Below are 16,728 nucleotides of genomic sequence, written 5' to 3'. Positions count from 1 at the left end.
TCTAGTAGATAAAACGGTAGTTATTCCTAAACTGTCGTAATTACAAGTAGGGTGCCGACCCACATGGTGGGAGGCTATCACTCCAAGGTTGCAATATGGGGTTCTTGGCCATACAAACAGCCACGTGGGACAGTCAGACATGACTTACATGAAAATAGCCACAAGGGGTAATACGTGTGGCTAATATAACACCTGAAAGGTGAAAGTCTGAAAGCATGGGGAAATATTTTGTGTTCTTATTTTTATTTGTATTATCCTCACCTGAGGGAGAAACATTGATCAGTTGCCTCCAGCACTCACCCCGACTGGGGACCGGACCCACAATCTGGGTATGTGCTCTGACCGGGAAGCAAAACCGCAGCCTTTTGGTGTATAGGATGATTCTCCAAATAACCAAGTCCCCCTGGCTCTTGTATTTTATTTTTTATTTCCCTGAATCTGCAGTGTGTGACTTGAGCCCTGTTTTTCCTGGGGTTGGTATGTAAAGTCACCTTCAGGGCCCTCCGAGGTGGATGCAGGTCACTCCCTGCCCCTACCTCCATAATTGTGAAATCATGGTTTTTCACACTTGGCCTTGCAACTCCATCTCATATATGGTGTTTAGTGTTCCAGAATTAATCTGACTCATATTAGAATCTGTAGCTGTGACTGTCGCCAAGTGAGAAGCAGACCATATTCTTTTCATGCAGTTATACCTCATGTCCTTTGAGGCTCTGGTTAGCCCCAGCTGCATGCTCTTGACCTTCTTGCCTACCATCTGGGGTTGAGCTTCTATGTCTGTCCAGGGTTTTTCCACCTCCAGCCTCTCCAAGGCTGTGCATGCCCTAGAGAAGGGAACTGGATACAACTCTGGGTGGGCTGGCTGGCCCTAGGTGTCCAGAAACTCGGGGACCTGGAGAGTAGCCTTGGTGGGGAAGAGGTAGCCTGATGACCATGGGGAGGAACTTGGGGAATAGGTTCCCGATCACTGGTGTGGAGGAGGCCAGGAAGGGATTTCTAACTCCAAATTGAGGAGACTGACTCAGGTGGAGGAGGGTTCCAGGGCCATGAGGTTTTTGACCATGGGCACCGAAGAACTAGAGTTAGGGCTGTGTTGTCCACTATGGAAGCTGCTAGTCACATGGGGCCATCCATGTAAAAGCATTCAAGTCAGTCAAAAGTAATAAAGTGAAAGATTCTGTTACACTAACCACATTCCAAATGCTCAATAGTCACATGTGGCCAGCAGCTGCTCTTTCGGGCAGTGCAAATGAAGAACAACTAGGCATCAGCACAGTAGCTTCTTTTATTTTCAGCACTGCTCCAAACTGGAGTCATTAGGATTGTGGTTGTCTCTTGGGTCACCTTACAGGTGACTCTATGAAAACAAACACGTCTTTGCAACCCTCTTTTGGTACCATGCAGCTCCTTTCTGCTTTGTTCTGTCTGTCTGCCTGCGTCTGGAGTGGGGTGGGGTTGAGCTCCTGTTGTCTTCCATTTCACAGTGAGATGTGACGAATGAGATCATAGAGGCTGCGACTGGCCATGACACATGACAGATCAGTGGCAAAACTTGCTCCAGAGCTGGGGTCCACCACAGACAGGGTTGCTTTCTTACTCATCATGAGGCCCTCGCTGACAGGTGCCTAGAGGGAAGCCCAGCAGATGTGTGTGGGGGGGGCGGGGGATGGGAGGTAGTACAGGACACACTTCTGTAAGTCCAACTTGGAACTTTTCCAGAACTTTTGATTTAATTTTCCTACAAGAGCAAATCAAGGCCATGTGACAGCTTTTACCATTTGTCTGTGGCTGAATTTGGCAGTGAACACTTGCCTTCCTAATCCCTGCTTTTTAAAATTTATTACTGTATAAATATGTGCTTTCAGCAAACACAGTTCAAGCAGTATAAAATCATAGAAGGTAAAGTAAGTGTTCCTTCCTGCTTCATCCCATTTACAATCCACTTCCCAGGTGGAGCCCTGGGGATCCTCTGCTCATCACACCGAATGCACAGCTGGAGCCTACAGTGCACGTAGCTTTGAACCTGGCTTTCTTTTCTTACAAGTGTACTGGAGACACCTTCTACAGGGCTGCTGCTTTCCATCGCATGAATGTGTCATGACTTAATTAAATGATGTTAGTAGTGTTCATTGTTGTTGGGTTTTTTTGCTCAAATTAATATTTTTTTTGCTCAAATTTTTTGCTAAAATTAATGTTGCAGTGATATATGTATGTTGTGTGAGTATCTCTGTAGAAAGTAAGTTCCTAGATATGTGACTGATAAGTCAAAAAGTAGGTCCACTTTTAGGAAGACAGTACAGCATCATTCTTCAAACACATTCCACAATTTACCCTCGTTGCAGAGTGCAAGAGGACCATATGAGTATTTCCAGAGCCCTCTGAATGATTTATTGCTCATGTGGTACTATGAAAATGGTGACATTTTCAGGGGAGCAGCATAAATCCAGGTGTGGAACAAGGAGAAAATACTTCTTTATGAAACAAAAGGCATGACTCTTGTCTCAATGTTTGGAAAAGAGGGAATTCATGGTACCAAAGAGAAAGTGGAAATTTTCCAGAACTGAAGCTTCTATGTAAGTGTTTGCAGTGCCGTGTGGCCTCTGCTGGTTCTTCATCACAACAGCCCAGCCACCCTCCAGGAGACATGATGACCATGTTGTCAGACATACACAGCTTATGTGGAGAAAGAGGCCATCTTTGGGGGACAGAATTATGAGTAAATCTTAATATCTTCACCCTTCTGCATTTCCCAGTTTTACTGTAACACTCACTTTTTACCTTCTATGATTTTATACTGCTTGAACTGTGTTTGCTGGAAGCACATATTTATACAGTAATAAAGTTTTCTCCTTTTAGGAGAGCTGTCTGTGCCAGGACCTGGAGGAAGGTCCAGATTAGCACAGGGTGGGTCTGGACCCCAGATAAACCAAAAATTTGGCCTTGGGAAGTACAAGGTGCTCGTTCGGGAAACTCCACATTTAGATGCGCTCTAGAATACTGGGCTTCCCCTGGAGCTTGGTTTGCTTGGAGTAGAAGCTGAGCAAGGCTAAGCCCAGGGCATGGCCTTCCTCCCTAGGATGGCTTTATGCCTGACACGCTCTCCATCTGCAAATGCAGAATGTTTACTCTGAGGCCAGAAGGCCACCACGACAGGGCCCAGGAGAGCCCAGCCACCCTCCAGGAGACATAGTTACAATATTTATAACCTCATGATGACCATGTTGTCAGACACACGCACAGCCCATGCTGGAGAAAGAGGCCATCGTTGGGGGATAGGATTATGGGTAAATCTTAATATCTTCACTCTTCTGCATTTCCCAGTTTTACTGTAACACATAGGTATTATTTTTTAAATAGAAAATAAAGAAAAAGTCCACTATTTGTTTGAGTCAAATAAATAGGACTTCATTGTACCAAGCAGAACCCCTGTCTTTTCAGGCGCCGTGAGGCAGCGCAGCCCTGACCAGAGGTTCCCTGAGTATCCTCTGAGCAGCAGGAAGAAATCCTTGCTCTTTTAGCGGGGCCAGGTGGAGGAAAGAAAGTGGCCAGTTTTTCTCATGCTTGTCCCAGCCTTGGGTACCCAGTAAATGGTGGGACCTGCATTTACAAACCTGGCCGTGTTTTGGGGGGCCTGGCAGCTGCATGTTGTGCTAGGCCTTGAGGGGCGGCTTTACCCTCTGCCAGAGCAGGTGGAAATGCAAATAGAATCATGTTATATAACCTAATAAATGGGGCAGGGGTCACCAGAGGTCAAGGGAGATGCGGAGAAATTTTCAGACCTACCAGGAAAACTTTAGGTGTCTGTAACTTAGCAGGGACCTCATCTTCAACTGTATAACTTGATAAGAACACCACCCCTTCCTTCCTCCAATTCTACCTCCCTTCCCCCCTACTGCCCTTTGTGCTGTGGGCTCACTGTGTCTGTGGCCTAGTGCTGGGTCACACCACTGGGAACGTGACACCATTAGGTGCATAGTTTATGAAACTTCTCCATGAATGTATCCCCCTAACATTCTGTTTTACAAGAACAGAAACCAAAGCTCAACTCTATTTTCAAACTTCCCAGAAATCATGTAGCTAGCAAATGCTAGGGCAGGGATCAGGGCTGGAGCTTTGGCCTCCATCTGTGCTCTCCCCTTAGGGCTGAGGCACAGACAGATGTGTACTGAGAGTAAGTTTCATACTCTTTCTTTTGAAATATTAGGTTTTTTGGGGTCTGAAGCTCAAGAGTTTCTGTAGGGCTTTGAGCCATTACTCACTCTTAGTTCTTCAAATTCAACTCTTCTTAAAAAAAAAAAAAAAAAAAAAAAAAAAAAAAAGAACAAAAGTGTCTCGGGAAGAAAGCCAAGTATCAGTATGGTACTGCCACATCTTGGAGAAGCTGTAGATGCTGTTCATGTTTCAGATATGAAGTTGATTTTTTTGAAAATTGAGGAGGAAATAGTCATGCAATTCATAGGACTTTTTAAAGCATTACATTAGACATCATTAAAACACAATTTCCCAGTTAAGATTACTTTTTCTCCAACCAAATAAAAAGGACTGATTCAAAGGTCCAAATAGCATTGCTCTTGACATTATTTGTACTTCATTCCAGTGCATTCGGTCATGAGGGCAGACAAGTCCCTGTGAAGTGCTGGGCTTGGAGTCTGTGCAGGGCCAGCCACCTCTGGGGTACAGACTGATGAGACTGCAGGGCCTGCAGCTGCTGCTGCTGATGCATTTGAGGGATCTTCCATCGAGGGCCCACAAGCCCGGAGAGACCCTTCTCTGTCAATGAATTGCCTTCTGCATAGTGGGGAGGCCAGCAGCAATGCCGGCCCAAGTTTCTCATTTATAGAGATGGATGCCCTCGCCTGCCAGCTTCTGTGATTCAGGGAGATGCCCTCTGGACTAGGGGTCAGCAGGAGTCAGGGGCTTGTCGTCCGTCTCTAAATGAGATGATGGCTTGTGTAGTGTTGGGCTTCAAGGAGTTGCAGGGTAGCCCTTCCTGGGACCCTGGGACTTTTGCCTGGAATTTGGCTCAGGTGGTTGGGGATGCCAACCTAGAAGGCACCCTGAGGTTGGTATCTGGACAGAGCCATGTTCGGAGGCAGCAGCCATTTTGCCTGTGTGTCTGAGGCCTTCAGACTGATCCAGACGTCCCCTGAGAAAATGAGTGTCTGCCATCGGTGTTCACCTCTCACCCCTAAAACCACACACCCCTGTGGCAGGTTTTGCTCTTGAGACCCTGAGTTGACACTTGGGCCTGTGTCCCAACAGTTCTGCTTTCTGTACTCTTAGGCATGGACTTTTCCCTGATCTGTCTGCCTCCAGCCTTGTTTCATTGTGTATCCTGGAATAATTTTTCTCAAATGTAAACCTTGCTCCCTTCTAGACGTTCTCCTTGCCTGTGGAATAAAATCTGGATTCCTGGGGCCTGTAAAGACTTGGACTTACCCTAGCCTCACGCCCTTGCTCTGACTAGTAAGGCCTCCCGGAAGCCTCTGCGCCTATCCTATGCTGGCCCCCTTGCTGAAGCCCCAGCCCTTGCCTTCTCCTTACTCGGCAGTGTTTGGTTCGAGCATCCTCTGTTTAAAAGTCTTTCTGGTGCTGCTGCCATAGTTGCTTCTGTAGTGACGCACACAATCCTGTATTCCTTCTGTGTGGCTCTGCTGCATGATTGTCAGGTGTCCTGTGTCTCTCCCACCTGTCTTAGCTGGCACTTTCACCCCTAGCCTTCTATAGACTGCCGGTACACATAGGTCCATGCTTTGTTCATGAAGACCACCTGAATCTGCCTGTCCTAGGGAGGACTGACAGGCATCTGCAACAACAGCTGGAGCCCACGGCAGGGCTGTGGTGTTAATCTCTCATTGATCACCAGCTGTCTCGGGCTCAGATGCAGTTCCTGGAGAGGTCCCGACGCCCTCCCTGTCGGTTGAGTAAGCTGAGCGTGAGCAGTGCCAGGAGTGTTCCAGTAACGGCCCACTCAAGGGGCTGAGGCTGAAACCGTGCTGCGTTGTGGAACCCAATGGGTCCCCTTTGGCTGGAACCTGATGACTGGGAAGCCTGGTAACTATGCAAGCAGAAAATTTTCCTGAAGGACCCCAGTTGACAGAAATTCCTGTGTGCCTTTTTTGCAAGACAAATTTAATTTTAGGTGATTGAGCCTCCCATGTGGTCACAAAAGGGAGCTTAGTTTTGGAATTTGAAGTGTTATGCACATTATCAGAACTGAGAGCCAAGAGAGGCACATGGCTCCTTGCTTGTATGTGCTGCTCCTTTAACCTACTGAGTGAGAACAGTGGTACAAGGCAGGAGCCAGAGGGTCCACAGGCTGTGTGGTTCTGTCTGCAGGGGTATTTGGGCACCACTTTTGTATGACTTCCATTCCATTGGTGGGAGTAGGAGAAAGGGCAGAATTGCTTCAGTCACCCTGAGCTCTTCCCTAGGTGTGCTGTCCTGTTCCAGGAGGGCCTGTGTCTGTGATTCTCCTGTGATGGGCTTGACGGTGTGACCTTGTGGGTAGATTCGGCAGTGCTTTACCCTGTGCTAGGCATTGTTCAAGCACATTGCAGCAAGGCTTTATGAATGCGGTTTGACAGATCACTAGTAGATGTTGAATCTTTGATAAATTTATTTTAGTGCCTTACGATTTCATATTACCAAGGATTATTTCTAGATTTTGGAGTATTTGCTGGAGTCAGGCGTGCACAAATGTATTAACTCCTGTTAGTGTGCTGTTTGTTGATGGAGTCTGTGTGCCTATCTCCCAGTAATGGGTACCTCATCAAGGTGAGCTTAGAGAGGATCTGAAACCTGTAAATAAATGTGACCCCCACAGATATCCAGAAGTTCTACTTCTCTGATATAGGAAGCATAGAGATGGCACCATTTTTACTTAAAAGACAATGAAAAAAAATGTCAGGTTATTACTTTCTAAAAATACTGTAAAACATAGTGTATGTATGAGTATGGAGAAAGCCTTGAAAGTTTCTGTGAGGGGAATGGGCAGGGGAGAATTAAGTGTTACTATACATAGCTTTGCATTGTTTTACTTGTTAAATGTTTTTATTACTTTGTTTATTATTATAGCTAATAAAATAATACAATTACATTATAAAGTTCTATTGAAGATATATTAGAATGATACTCTTACAGAGTAATCTCAGAAATGGTTTTTGGACTGGGTGTCTTAGGATCCATGTCTCCTAGACCTTCAGGAGGGATTGCACATTGTTGAGACCATGGGGGGGATTGATGCCTGTGAAGGAAATGATATTTCACAGGGAAGTGTAGCTGCATTACCTTGATGTCCCCTTCACCCCAGCAGTGCACTCGGGGCCTTAGGAGTCTAGAAGGATGGTCTTCAAGGAGAGCCTTCAGGAGAGGCCCAAGCCACTGGTCTGAGGCCCCTGTGGGGATGGAGGCTGCCAGGATTTCAGTAGGGAGTGCTTTGAGGGTCCCCAGGGCTGGAAAGGAGCAAACTGACCTGTCTGGTAGAAACAGTGTGAGCCACATGTGTACACCATGTATGGAGTTTAAACCTTCCTAGTAGTCACATTTGAAAAGGCAAACAAGAAACAAATATAATTCATTTTAATGACATATTTTATTTAACCCAGTTTACACAAAACATTATAATTATAGCATACAATCAATATAAAAAAGTTATGAAAGGTATTTAACTGTCTTATATGAAATATTTGAAAATCCGTGGTGTACCCCCACTTGGTTGGTGGCCAGTGTACCAGACAGTACAGGAATAGACCTTTCTGAGTGAGGACAGGAAATTGTCTGGATGGTGCTTGGTTTCAGAGAGGCTGGCCTGCCCAATTTTGCTTCAGGGGTATCTGTGAAACGAGTGGTCCTCCTCCTCTGGGAAAACACTGGCAGTAAACATCCATCTACAGGCTGAGAGGGCAAAGCAGGGAAGCCCGTAAACTATTATAAAAGGCTAACAGTGGGGTTTTCTCCCAATGGTGAACTAGAGAGTGGTTTTTATTTTCTTTTGGTCTAGCTGTACTCAGTTTTTTTCTGGTGTTCATAAGTTACCATTAAAATTATTCCTTATTTTATATATATTTCAATGAAAAGGCAGAAGGTTGAAGGGCACGTGCTTCCTCTCCTCCTCCCCCCAACCCATTTTCATGGCACCCTTGAGCTGTTAGGCCTGTAATGTCACCGTGGTTATTTCTAATCTCAAGGTTCACCAAGGTAAGAGGCTCTAAAATGAAGGTGCTCGGAAGTGCCCGGCTAGCTCAGTCGGTAGAGCATGAGACTCTTAAAATGAAGGTGCTCATAGCAACCAGCTCATCTACGTCCCGCATACTCCTTATTAAGGTATCATGCTAAATGCTTTGACTTGTGATGAAAATATTATGATAAGCCAGAGAATTTTGGGGTTGCTATGGAAACCTCCATTCATTGTCCTCAGGGTGGGCTTAGCTGAAGGGGCCACACAGGTCAGCCTGTTTTCTTTATTTCAGCTCATTTTTGGCCCTGTCATTCAGCTAAAGGGAAGATTTGAGCCTCAGTATAAGGAATTGCCTGGGCATTTCAGGCAGGGCTCTTAGAAGATGGGGCATCTTGGTTCATTCCTTTTTGCTTTGAGAGTCTTTGATGAGAGCAATGTTTCCTGGGGAGTGTAGTATTAGGAGTGTTTCAGAAGTGACCATTGGTTTTTGGCAAATATCTCTGTCTCCTCCAGAAGTCACTAATGGACTGAGGCGTGGGCAGGCCCTTCTGCAAGAACCTAGCTCAGTCTTCCCCCCTAAAAGATCCCTAAGCTTCATCCAGGGAGAACGGGAAATTGTGTTTGAACCTGACTGTGTGGGACCTCAGAGCAACCTTGGAGACATGGGCCTTTTGCTTCCCATGCTTCTCCCATGGATGTGGCTGTGGGCTACTGTGTGTGTGGGGAATGATGGGCTCACTGGTCAGTTAGGACCTGCAGGGCCATAGGGCTTGGTCATGCAGGGGGTGAGCCTTGCTGAGCTGTTTTAGAAAAAAATGGAAGAAAAAAAGACCGATTCTATCTGAGAAAGAAGGAAAAAGCACCTTTGCCTTGATTAATTCTGCTCATTTTGATGATAAGGGTTGGGAGGATATCTCATCTAACCTAGGAAAACTCCACCTTTCTTATCTTGGTGTCTTCTCCATTGGCTGTCTTTGGACACTCAGGAAGCATGTGCAAGGCCCTCAGTTTATTTCATTTCTGAATGCAGATGGCCCCCAACTGACAATGGTTCCACCTACAGTCTTCCAACTTTGCAGTGATTTGAAAGTGATACATACAATAAATTGCATGAGATACTCAACACTTTATTTTTTTTTTTTTTATATTTTTATTTCAGAGTGGAAGGGGGAGAGAGAGAGAGAGAGAGAGAGAGAGTGAGAGAGAGAGAGAGAGAGAAGGAGGGAGACAGAGAGAGAGAGAGAGATTGATTAATGATCATTGATCGGCTGCCTCCTGGACACCCCACATTGGGGATTGAGCCCACAACCTGGGTGAGTGTCCTGACTAGGATTCAAACTGTGACCTGGTTCATAAGTCGAAACTCAGCCACTGAGCCATGCTGGCCGGGTGATAGTCAATACTGTATTATAAAACTAGAAGCCCAGTGCACTAAGATTCATACTAGAGTGGGCTTTCTTTTCCCTGGCTGCTGGCAACTCCTTTCCTCTCCTGCCCAGCCCCTTTCCGCTCAGGCTCTGGAGCCACCTCTTTCCACTCTGGCCATGCCTTCCCACACTGCCCAGAGGCCCTGAGAGACTAGGGGTGGGGCAGAATTCCTGCCCCCTTCACTCCGTGCCTGTGTATGCAAATTAACCACCATCTTTGTTGGGTTAATTTGCATATCACTCCTGATTGGCTGGTGGCTAGTGGAGGTATGGTCAGTTTGCATGTTTGTCTATTAGGTAAGATAGGTTCTGGGCTCCATGACTTCGGAGCTAATGTAAGTGTTCTGAGCACATTTAAGGTCACCTAGGCTAAGCTGTTCAGCAGGTTAGGTGTATAAATGCATTTTAACTTCTGATGTTTTCAACTTATGATGAGTTTGTTGGGACCTAAGTCGAGAAGCCACACCCCAGGCAGCTGGACAGAATCTTTGGCTTTTACTGGCCTTTACTGCTTCAGGGTGTGACTGACTTGGTTGCTCATGTCTGAGTGTAAGTCCTTCTCTCTGCACAGGATCCCTGGACACCGACAGTCCTCTCTGCCTCCCGTACAAGACGCTGGTCTCCACGGTTGGAAGCATGGTGTTCAACGAGGGTGAGGCCCAGCGGCTAATTGAGATCCTGTCTGAGAAGGCTGGTGTCATTCAGGACACCTGGCATAAGGTGGGCCCACATTCTCCTTCCCCCGTTTAGTGGCCTCTGCAGCTGGCCTGGGTGGTTTTGCCTCCCCCGCTCCCTCTCAGGGACCTGTGAATTATAGTGGCTACCTGCTCCTTGCCAAGCTACACAGGGAACAGCCCCCACTCACTTTTCTTGGCAGAACCCTGCTGCCCTTTTCCAAGCAGAGGCTGTATGAATCGCCCTGCAGATCCTTTGGCTTCAGCTATAGCCCAGCTGCGGCTGGGCCGCTGAATCTTAAAGAGCTGGGGCAGTGCTCTGAGTTCCAGGGGGCTAGGGGTGCAACACAGGAGCGGGGGCCCGGCTGGTTTGTGGCCAGGGCTCTGGGTGCAGGAAGGAATATGTGTAGGGACACACTGAGTGAGGAAACCTTGTGATGGGCCCAGAAGCACCTTCCCTCCTGCTGTTGAGGGCCAGGTCAGATGCTGGCACCCACCCTCTGGTACCTTGGTGAATGAGCTGTCACCAGGAAGTGCTGCATGGCACATAGTTATTTGTTCCTTAATCAGAGTTGGAATTGTAGGTAATTATGTTGGAGAATTTTGTGGCATCTTGGTGGTTAGAGAGAGATGTTGGGGGTGCCCTAAAAGATGAGCGGAGTTCCTCCACTTCTGGCCCTTGCTGAGCTGTGATGTGTCATACAGTCGCAGGGAGCTGTTCACTCAGTGAGAATAGAGAGGGGGGTGTGTGTGGAAGGAGGTTTCCTGGTTGTGAGTGAGCTGGAGAAGGTCAGGATGACCTCGCTTCTCCAAGGAGAGAGGCCTGAGCTCCCCTCAGGCTACTGACCCAGAATACACTGCCCCTCCCATGGCTTCTCTGCCTCCGCCAGGGATCTCCGGGCTCTTTGCACACATAATGTAAGGGCTAGGCACTCAACAGGAAACAGTGGCCACTGCCCGCCGTGGAGAGGCTCTGGCCTCCATTGACCCAAGTTAATGGGAAACGCTATGCTCCTAAAAACTACCTCAAAGATCCAGTGCTTTTGCCAAGGGTTCTTGAGGCCCTACAGACTGGGTGTCTAAGGTGGGGGTGGAGGGAAGGGACCCTTTCCCCAGAAATGTCTGGAGTCAGGGTGGAACCTGCTTATCTGAAGCTCCTGCTTCCACTTCATCAGGACACTGAGCCAGAATCTGCTGGGCTGGGGGGACAAACCAAGTGTGTCTGTACCCTCTGTTCACGTGGCTCTGTGGATATTTCTAGGCCACTCAGAAGGGCGACCCTGTGGCGATTCTGAAACGCCAGCTGGAAGAAAAGGAAAAGCTGCTGGCCACAGAGCAGGAAGACGCGGCTGTTGCCAAGAGCAAACTGAGGGAACTCAATAAGGTATGGCCCAGCGCATGCCCCATCCTGAGAGTACCTGGGCCCCTGGGTCGTGGCATTGCCTCCCTACTCTGACTCTGCTCAGGGCTGCCGATGTGACTGCCCCTCGAACCAATGCACACTGTCACTGGGAGCCCGAGGTCAGCCTGTACAGCCCCTGCAGAGCTCCGTGGAGTGGCAGCTTCCTTCTCAGGACTAGGAATGCAGGGTTGTTAAGTAGTGTGGGATGGAGTCATTGGCCTGTTCCACAGTTATGGGCCATCGTTTTAGGGTCTACACTCTGAACAGGAGGATGAGTGCAGTTGACCTACAATTATTTTCGTTGGGCCAAGGGGGCTGCTTTCCTCCCTTTTCTGCTGTCTGTGGAACAATCCTGAGGGAAAGCCTGGCTCCTGTGTCAGCTGATGACTGGTGTGTGATGTTTGTACTCAGTGAACAGCAGTAGCATGAGTCAGGACACATGCACAGGGGCTGCTCTCCCTGTCAGAACTCACTGGGGCTTCTCCCTCTCCTTCTAAGGAGAAAATTCTGGTGTCCCAGTCCATGGGCTAGATTTTGCTAGCACAGTGCTGAGCATTGCCCTCTCCCTCCCCCTGCTCTCTGCCTCCTCCAACAGTGCAACAGGTGCAGGGGGTGGGCCTGCGGATGCCCCACAGTATCTAGGCTGTAGCCCCTCCTCGGGGCACCTTCCATCTGCTCATTTGAGAAGACTCAGAGGTGAAGCAGCGAGTTTCTGTCCTAAATTGAAGGGATGTGGCTTTGAGCCAAATGGCATAGTTTGTTTGGTGGGGAAGGCAGGAGTAGAAGAGGAACCTTTGGTTGGTTACTCTTGGTTAATGCTCTGGCCAGGAGAAGGGGGGGTGTGTGTGAAAATGCAGGTCTCTGTGGCCTTCACTAGAGCTTGTTAGCTTCAGAGGTGTGGGGGACTCAATATGAGGCCTTCACACAAGTCCATCTCGTGTTGTTGGTTAAATGCAGGGTGGCTGGAGCCATTTGCTCTGCGCCCAAGAGCTGACTGCACATGTCTCTTCCTGGTAGACATGACATAGTATGTCCTAAGCCCGTGGTCGGCAATCTATGGCTCACGAGCCACATACAGCTCTTTGGCCCCTTGAGTATGGCTCTTCCACAAAATACCACGGCCTGTGCGAGTCTATTTTGAAGAAGTGGCATTAGAAGAAGTTTAAACTTAAAAAATTCGGCTCTCAAAAAAAACATTTCAATCATTGTACTATTGATATTTGGCTCTGTTGACTAATGAGTTTGCCGACCACTGCCCTAGGCCAGGAGCATTTACACCATGGAAGTGGGCCAGCTCTACAAATCAGAGGTCTTTCTCTAAGAGCCAGCCGACCAGCACACCATTGATTAAGAGTCTATGGTTTAGGGGGAACCAGTATTCCATACCTTCTTACTGGACAAACTGAGAAATGCCTGTGAAAATTTGTTGATACCCCCAAAGTAAGTTTCAGGTGAGGAAAAAAAGGAGTGAGTGTTCCCACAGCTGGCTGGCATGGGGTTGCCTGGCTAGTTCCTTGTGTCTACCGCCTTGAATTTAGGAAGGGCTGCAGGTGTGACGAGTGAATAACTGCAACCTCTGACAGTGATGCTGGCCTCTCTTCCCCACTGCTGGTGTCTCCGGCCCCTGAACCATGCAGAAGGAGGCCCCTCAGACACTGCCCCTCGTGCTGGGCCACTTACTGCTCTCACTCAGTGGTGGCTGCTTCACGAGATTGCCAAAGCCACATAGCAGCTAACCTACAGATGCTCTCCTCGGTTCTATTATATGTCCAGCCCTCTCCTGATAGATCTCCCTGGCAGCCGGCTGCAAGGGCCTGTGAGATATGCAGGGGTGCAGCCCTTGGTTTCATTACTCATCTCACCCTCCAGGAATCCAGGCCTTGGCTCCTAGGCGAGGAGATGTCTGAGGTGTGTCCAGCCCTCCCTCCTCGGTCCTCCCTGCAGTTGCAGCCCAAGGAAATCCTCTCAGGCTCTCAAGTGCTAACCTGGTCCTGCGAGGCACTCTTTATGCTCTGCCAATCGCCTCAAATGCTCTTCACTGCTGAACTGGCTGGGCATTTATTCCCTATCCCTGAAGACTCAATTTGCTTTCCCTCGGGAATCCTTCCAGAGTCCCCAGTTTCTTGTCTCAGCACAGAGGTTGCCATCGCAGTCATATGCCACTGTATCAGTGCTCGTTGATTCTGACCCGCTTGCTTGACTCAGCCTAGCAGGCTGCCTGTCAGCAAGTGGCTGCTGAGGTCTGGGGCCAGCTAAGAAAACACAACCTCTGATGGTTTTGGCATGGTCATCTTTCCTCCCTGTGCTTCTGGAATCCATGGGCATCAGGTTCCTGCATTTCTCTGTTGAGAGTTCGAGACAGAGCTGATGTGTTGATTTCATTTTTGTTGTGTCTCCTAGCCCAGGACCATGAGGCAAGTTATATGAGAAACTAAATTTTGGAAAATGCGGAATTTCTCCTCTCATGAGGACCTGGTTCCCTCCACGTGCTTTCGTTCTCCTGTGGATTGTTCTCTGTGACAAACCCATGCTTCACAAATGGGTGAAGTCTCCACAGAGCTAGGCTCAAGGACCATTTCAGGCACCAGCTGCAGGAGTTAACAGGCATAGGCACCCTGACCTCTGTCCTAGCCTTCTGACAGTCTTCTGGCCTGGGCCTGGGTTTGAGGGACCATGCATGGCTTTGGTACAGCCCTCTGGAAAACCATCTTTCTAGCTGTTGTCTTCTTAGGCACCTGTCATGGGTCCTGTGTCCTGAGTAAAACTCTGGACTAGACCCCATCCTGTGTTCTTTCAGGGCCTAAGTCATGCAGTCAAGAAAACCCTCAGGGAGGTGTGCTCCCAGGGATGTAGTGGGAGATATTCTTGGTGACAGACCCTTTTAATGGAGCTTCCTACTGTCCGTGCCTGACCAGGCTTTGGAAGCTCACACCAAGCAGGGCCCACTCTTGGACTGAAAGCAAAGTGGCGTTTTTGAGCCAGCAGTGCTTGTGCTGGTGCCAAGCCTCCTCTCCCAGCCCAGTCAAAGAAAACTGGGCTCTAGTCCTCCAATCCTCCAGTCCCCCAGTCCCCAGCACCACTGGGGATGCATTTCAGGAAAATGAATCTGACCTTTGCAACTGAATTTAGAATTTGACAAGCAAGAGGAATACTGGGATTCTTAGGTCTTAGGAGAAAACAAAGCCAAGGAGGGCTAAACAAATGCCCTGAGGAAAAGCTGGCCTTTCTCTGCCCTTTAAAAAAGCTCGGAGGCTAAAGGAAGGGAAATCCTATTAGATTCTGCTGGCGTAGGCATCCCAGCTGGATGCCCAGAATTGCAGAGTGGGGATGACTGTCCCTAGACAGATGCTCAGTGCCAGCCTCTGGGTGTCCATTAGTTGTGGTCAGCAGAGGTGGGTGGAGGACGAACCAATGTGGCTGCAACACCTGCTGCTGGTGTGGCTAAGGGCACTCCAAGGTCTCTCTGAGCTTTGGTTTCTTCCAAGCCTGGATCCTATACTAAAAGGTATCTTCATGTTGTTCCATGTTGCTAGTGTGTGGAGTTTTGCTGGGGGAGCTGGCAGGGTCATGTGTATTAGAGGAAGCTTGGTGGAACTATGAGTTACCACAAAGTTGCCCTGCCCTGCTTTAGAGGAGCTGGGCTAGCCAGAGGAGTGGGGCAACTTTTTGTTCCTCCCACTTTCTGTGACCCTGTGGACTCACATCCTGTATTCATTGTGGTATCCGACACTGCCCAGAGCAGACATTTCCCCAAGGAGGATTGAGTAGCTTCCCACACAGAACGGGCCCTCTAGGAGTGGGGCTGATCCCCAAGCCATGATAGGATGGGCAGTGTCCCCACCCCAGCCATCAACTCGGAGCCTGTCAGTCCAGGTTTGTAGAGGTAGGTGTTCTGGGGCCTGGATGTCAGGGACCATGCCAACTGGAGGGTTGTAGTCCCAGTGGAGCTGAACAAGTGTCCCTGGAGAGCCTAGGAAGAGAATAGTGTTTACTCAGCTCTTGCTGGTGTCCATATCCATTATGGCCAAGGCCTGACATCCAGCCCTTAGCTGGTCAAGCCAGCAGGGTTTCCTGGTAACCTCTTGTCTCCTGCTTGCTGTCTGCTGTGGCTAGCGTGGATCTGTCGGAATTCAGGAGACGGGGTCTTGTGCTCTGTTTCGGAAGCTCCTCTGAGCCCTAGCCCCAGGGTTCTGATGCTCTGGGTTCTGATGACCTCTGTCCTATCTGACAAGCTCCTGTACCTGCTTAACTGGCTCTCTGCTTTCTCCAGGAGTTGGCAGCAGAAAAGGCAAAGGCAGCAGCTGGAGAGGCCAAGGTGAAAAAGCAGCTGGTGGCCAAAGATCAGGAGATGACAGCCGTGCAGGCCCGAATGCAGGCCAGCTACCGGGATCACATGAAGGAGGTGCAAGAGCTACAGGGCAAGGTGAGCAGTGGTGTAGGGTCAAGGAGGGCTGGAGTGGTCACAAAGGGCATTTGAGGGTGCCCTCAGGGGTGGGGGTATGGGTGAGTCTATAGAATCTGATTTGTTTTTGAAGGAAACAACTGTTTTTATCTGGCCAGATAGTGGCAGCCAGCCTGCATTGTATATTTAATGATACTAACTACTAGGAAAATGTAACATAAAATTTGAAGAGTTCTTTTTGAAAATTGTCTGTTCCCAAGTGGCCAGCCCCATGTCCTGTCTCCTGAGTGCCTGTGGGTCCAGTTCTCAGCATCCATGTGATCCTAGAGTAAAGCTCTGCCTTTTCCACTTGAGGTTGGAAAAATCACCTAAAGCAAAAGGCTCTGAATGGGGCCAGGGGAGGCATGTCCAGCTTGGCCTACGGAGTCAGAGCACTGGACCTCATCTTCTCAAACCTGTGCTCTACTCATGGTGGGCCACAGGAGGCCAGAGGCAGGATCCCAGGCTTCCTGGGTAGTTTTAGGCTATGACCATGGCTGTGCCCTTTGTCTCAGACCTCAGGCAGAGTGTGTGGAGCATGTCTGGTACTCTGGGCTGAGCACTTTGCTGCCAGGAGGCCTCAGGGGAGAGAGGAGGTGTGTGGT

General features: G+C 48.8%; 1 protein-coding gene across 43 annotated transcripts in view; it reads left to right on the top strand.

Annotated features, from left to right (window-relative positions):
- Positions 1-16,728, top strand: part of RRBP1 (ribosome binding protein 1) — a 68,411-nt gene that overhangs the window by 31,845 nt on the left and 19,838 nt on the right. For all 43 annotated transcript variants that reach the window (XM_045574171.1, XM_036419112.2, XM_036419099.2 and 40 more), the window contains 3 exons: positions 10,178-10,326; positions 11,542-11,664; positions 15,953-16,105. In XM_045574171.1, coding sequence (XP_045430127.1) covers positions 10,178-10,326; positions 11,542-11,664; positions 15,953-16,105 — 425 coding nt within the window. The remainder of the gene's footprint in view (positions 1-10,177; positions 10,327-11,541; positions 11,665-15,952; positions 16,106-16,728) is intronic.

Source organism: Pipistrellus kuhlii, unplaced genomic scaffold (assembly GCF_014108245.1).
Source record: "Pipistrellus kuhlii isolate mPipKuh1 unplaced genomic scaffold, mPipKuh1.p scaffold_m20_p_6, whole genome shotgun sequence".
In the NCBI taxonomy this organism is placed as follows: Eukaryota; Metazoa; Chordata; class Mammalia; order Chiroptera; family Vespertilionidae; genus Pipistrellus; species Pipistrellus kuhlii.
This window is presented reverse-complemented; position numbering and strand designations above follow the sequence as displayed.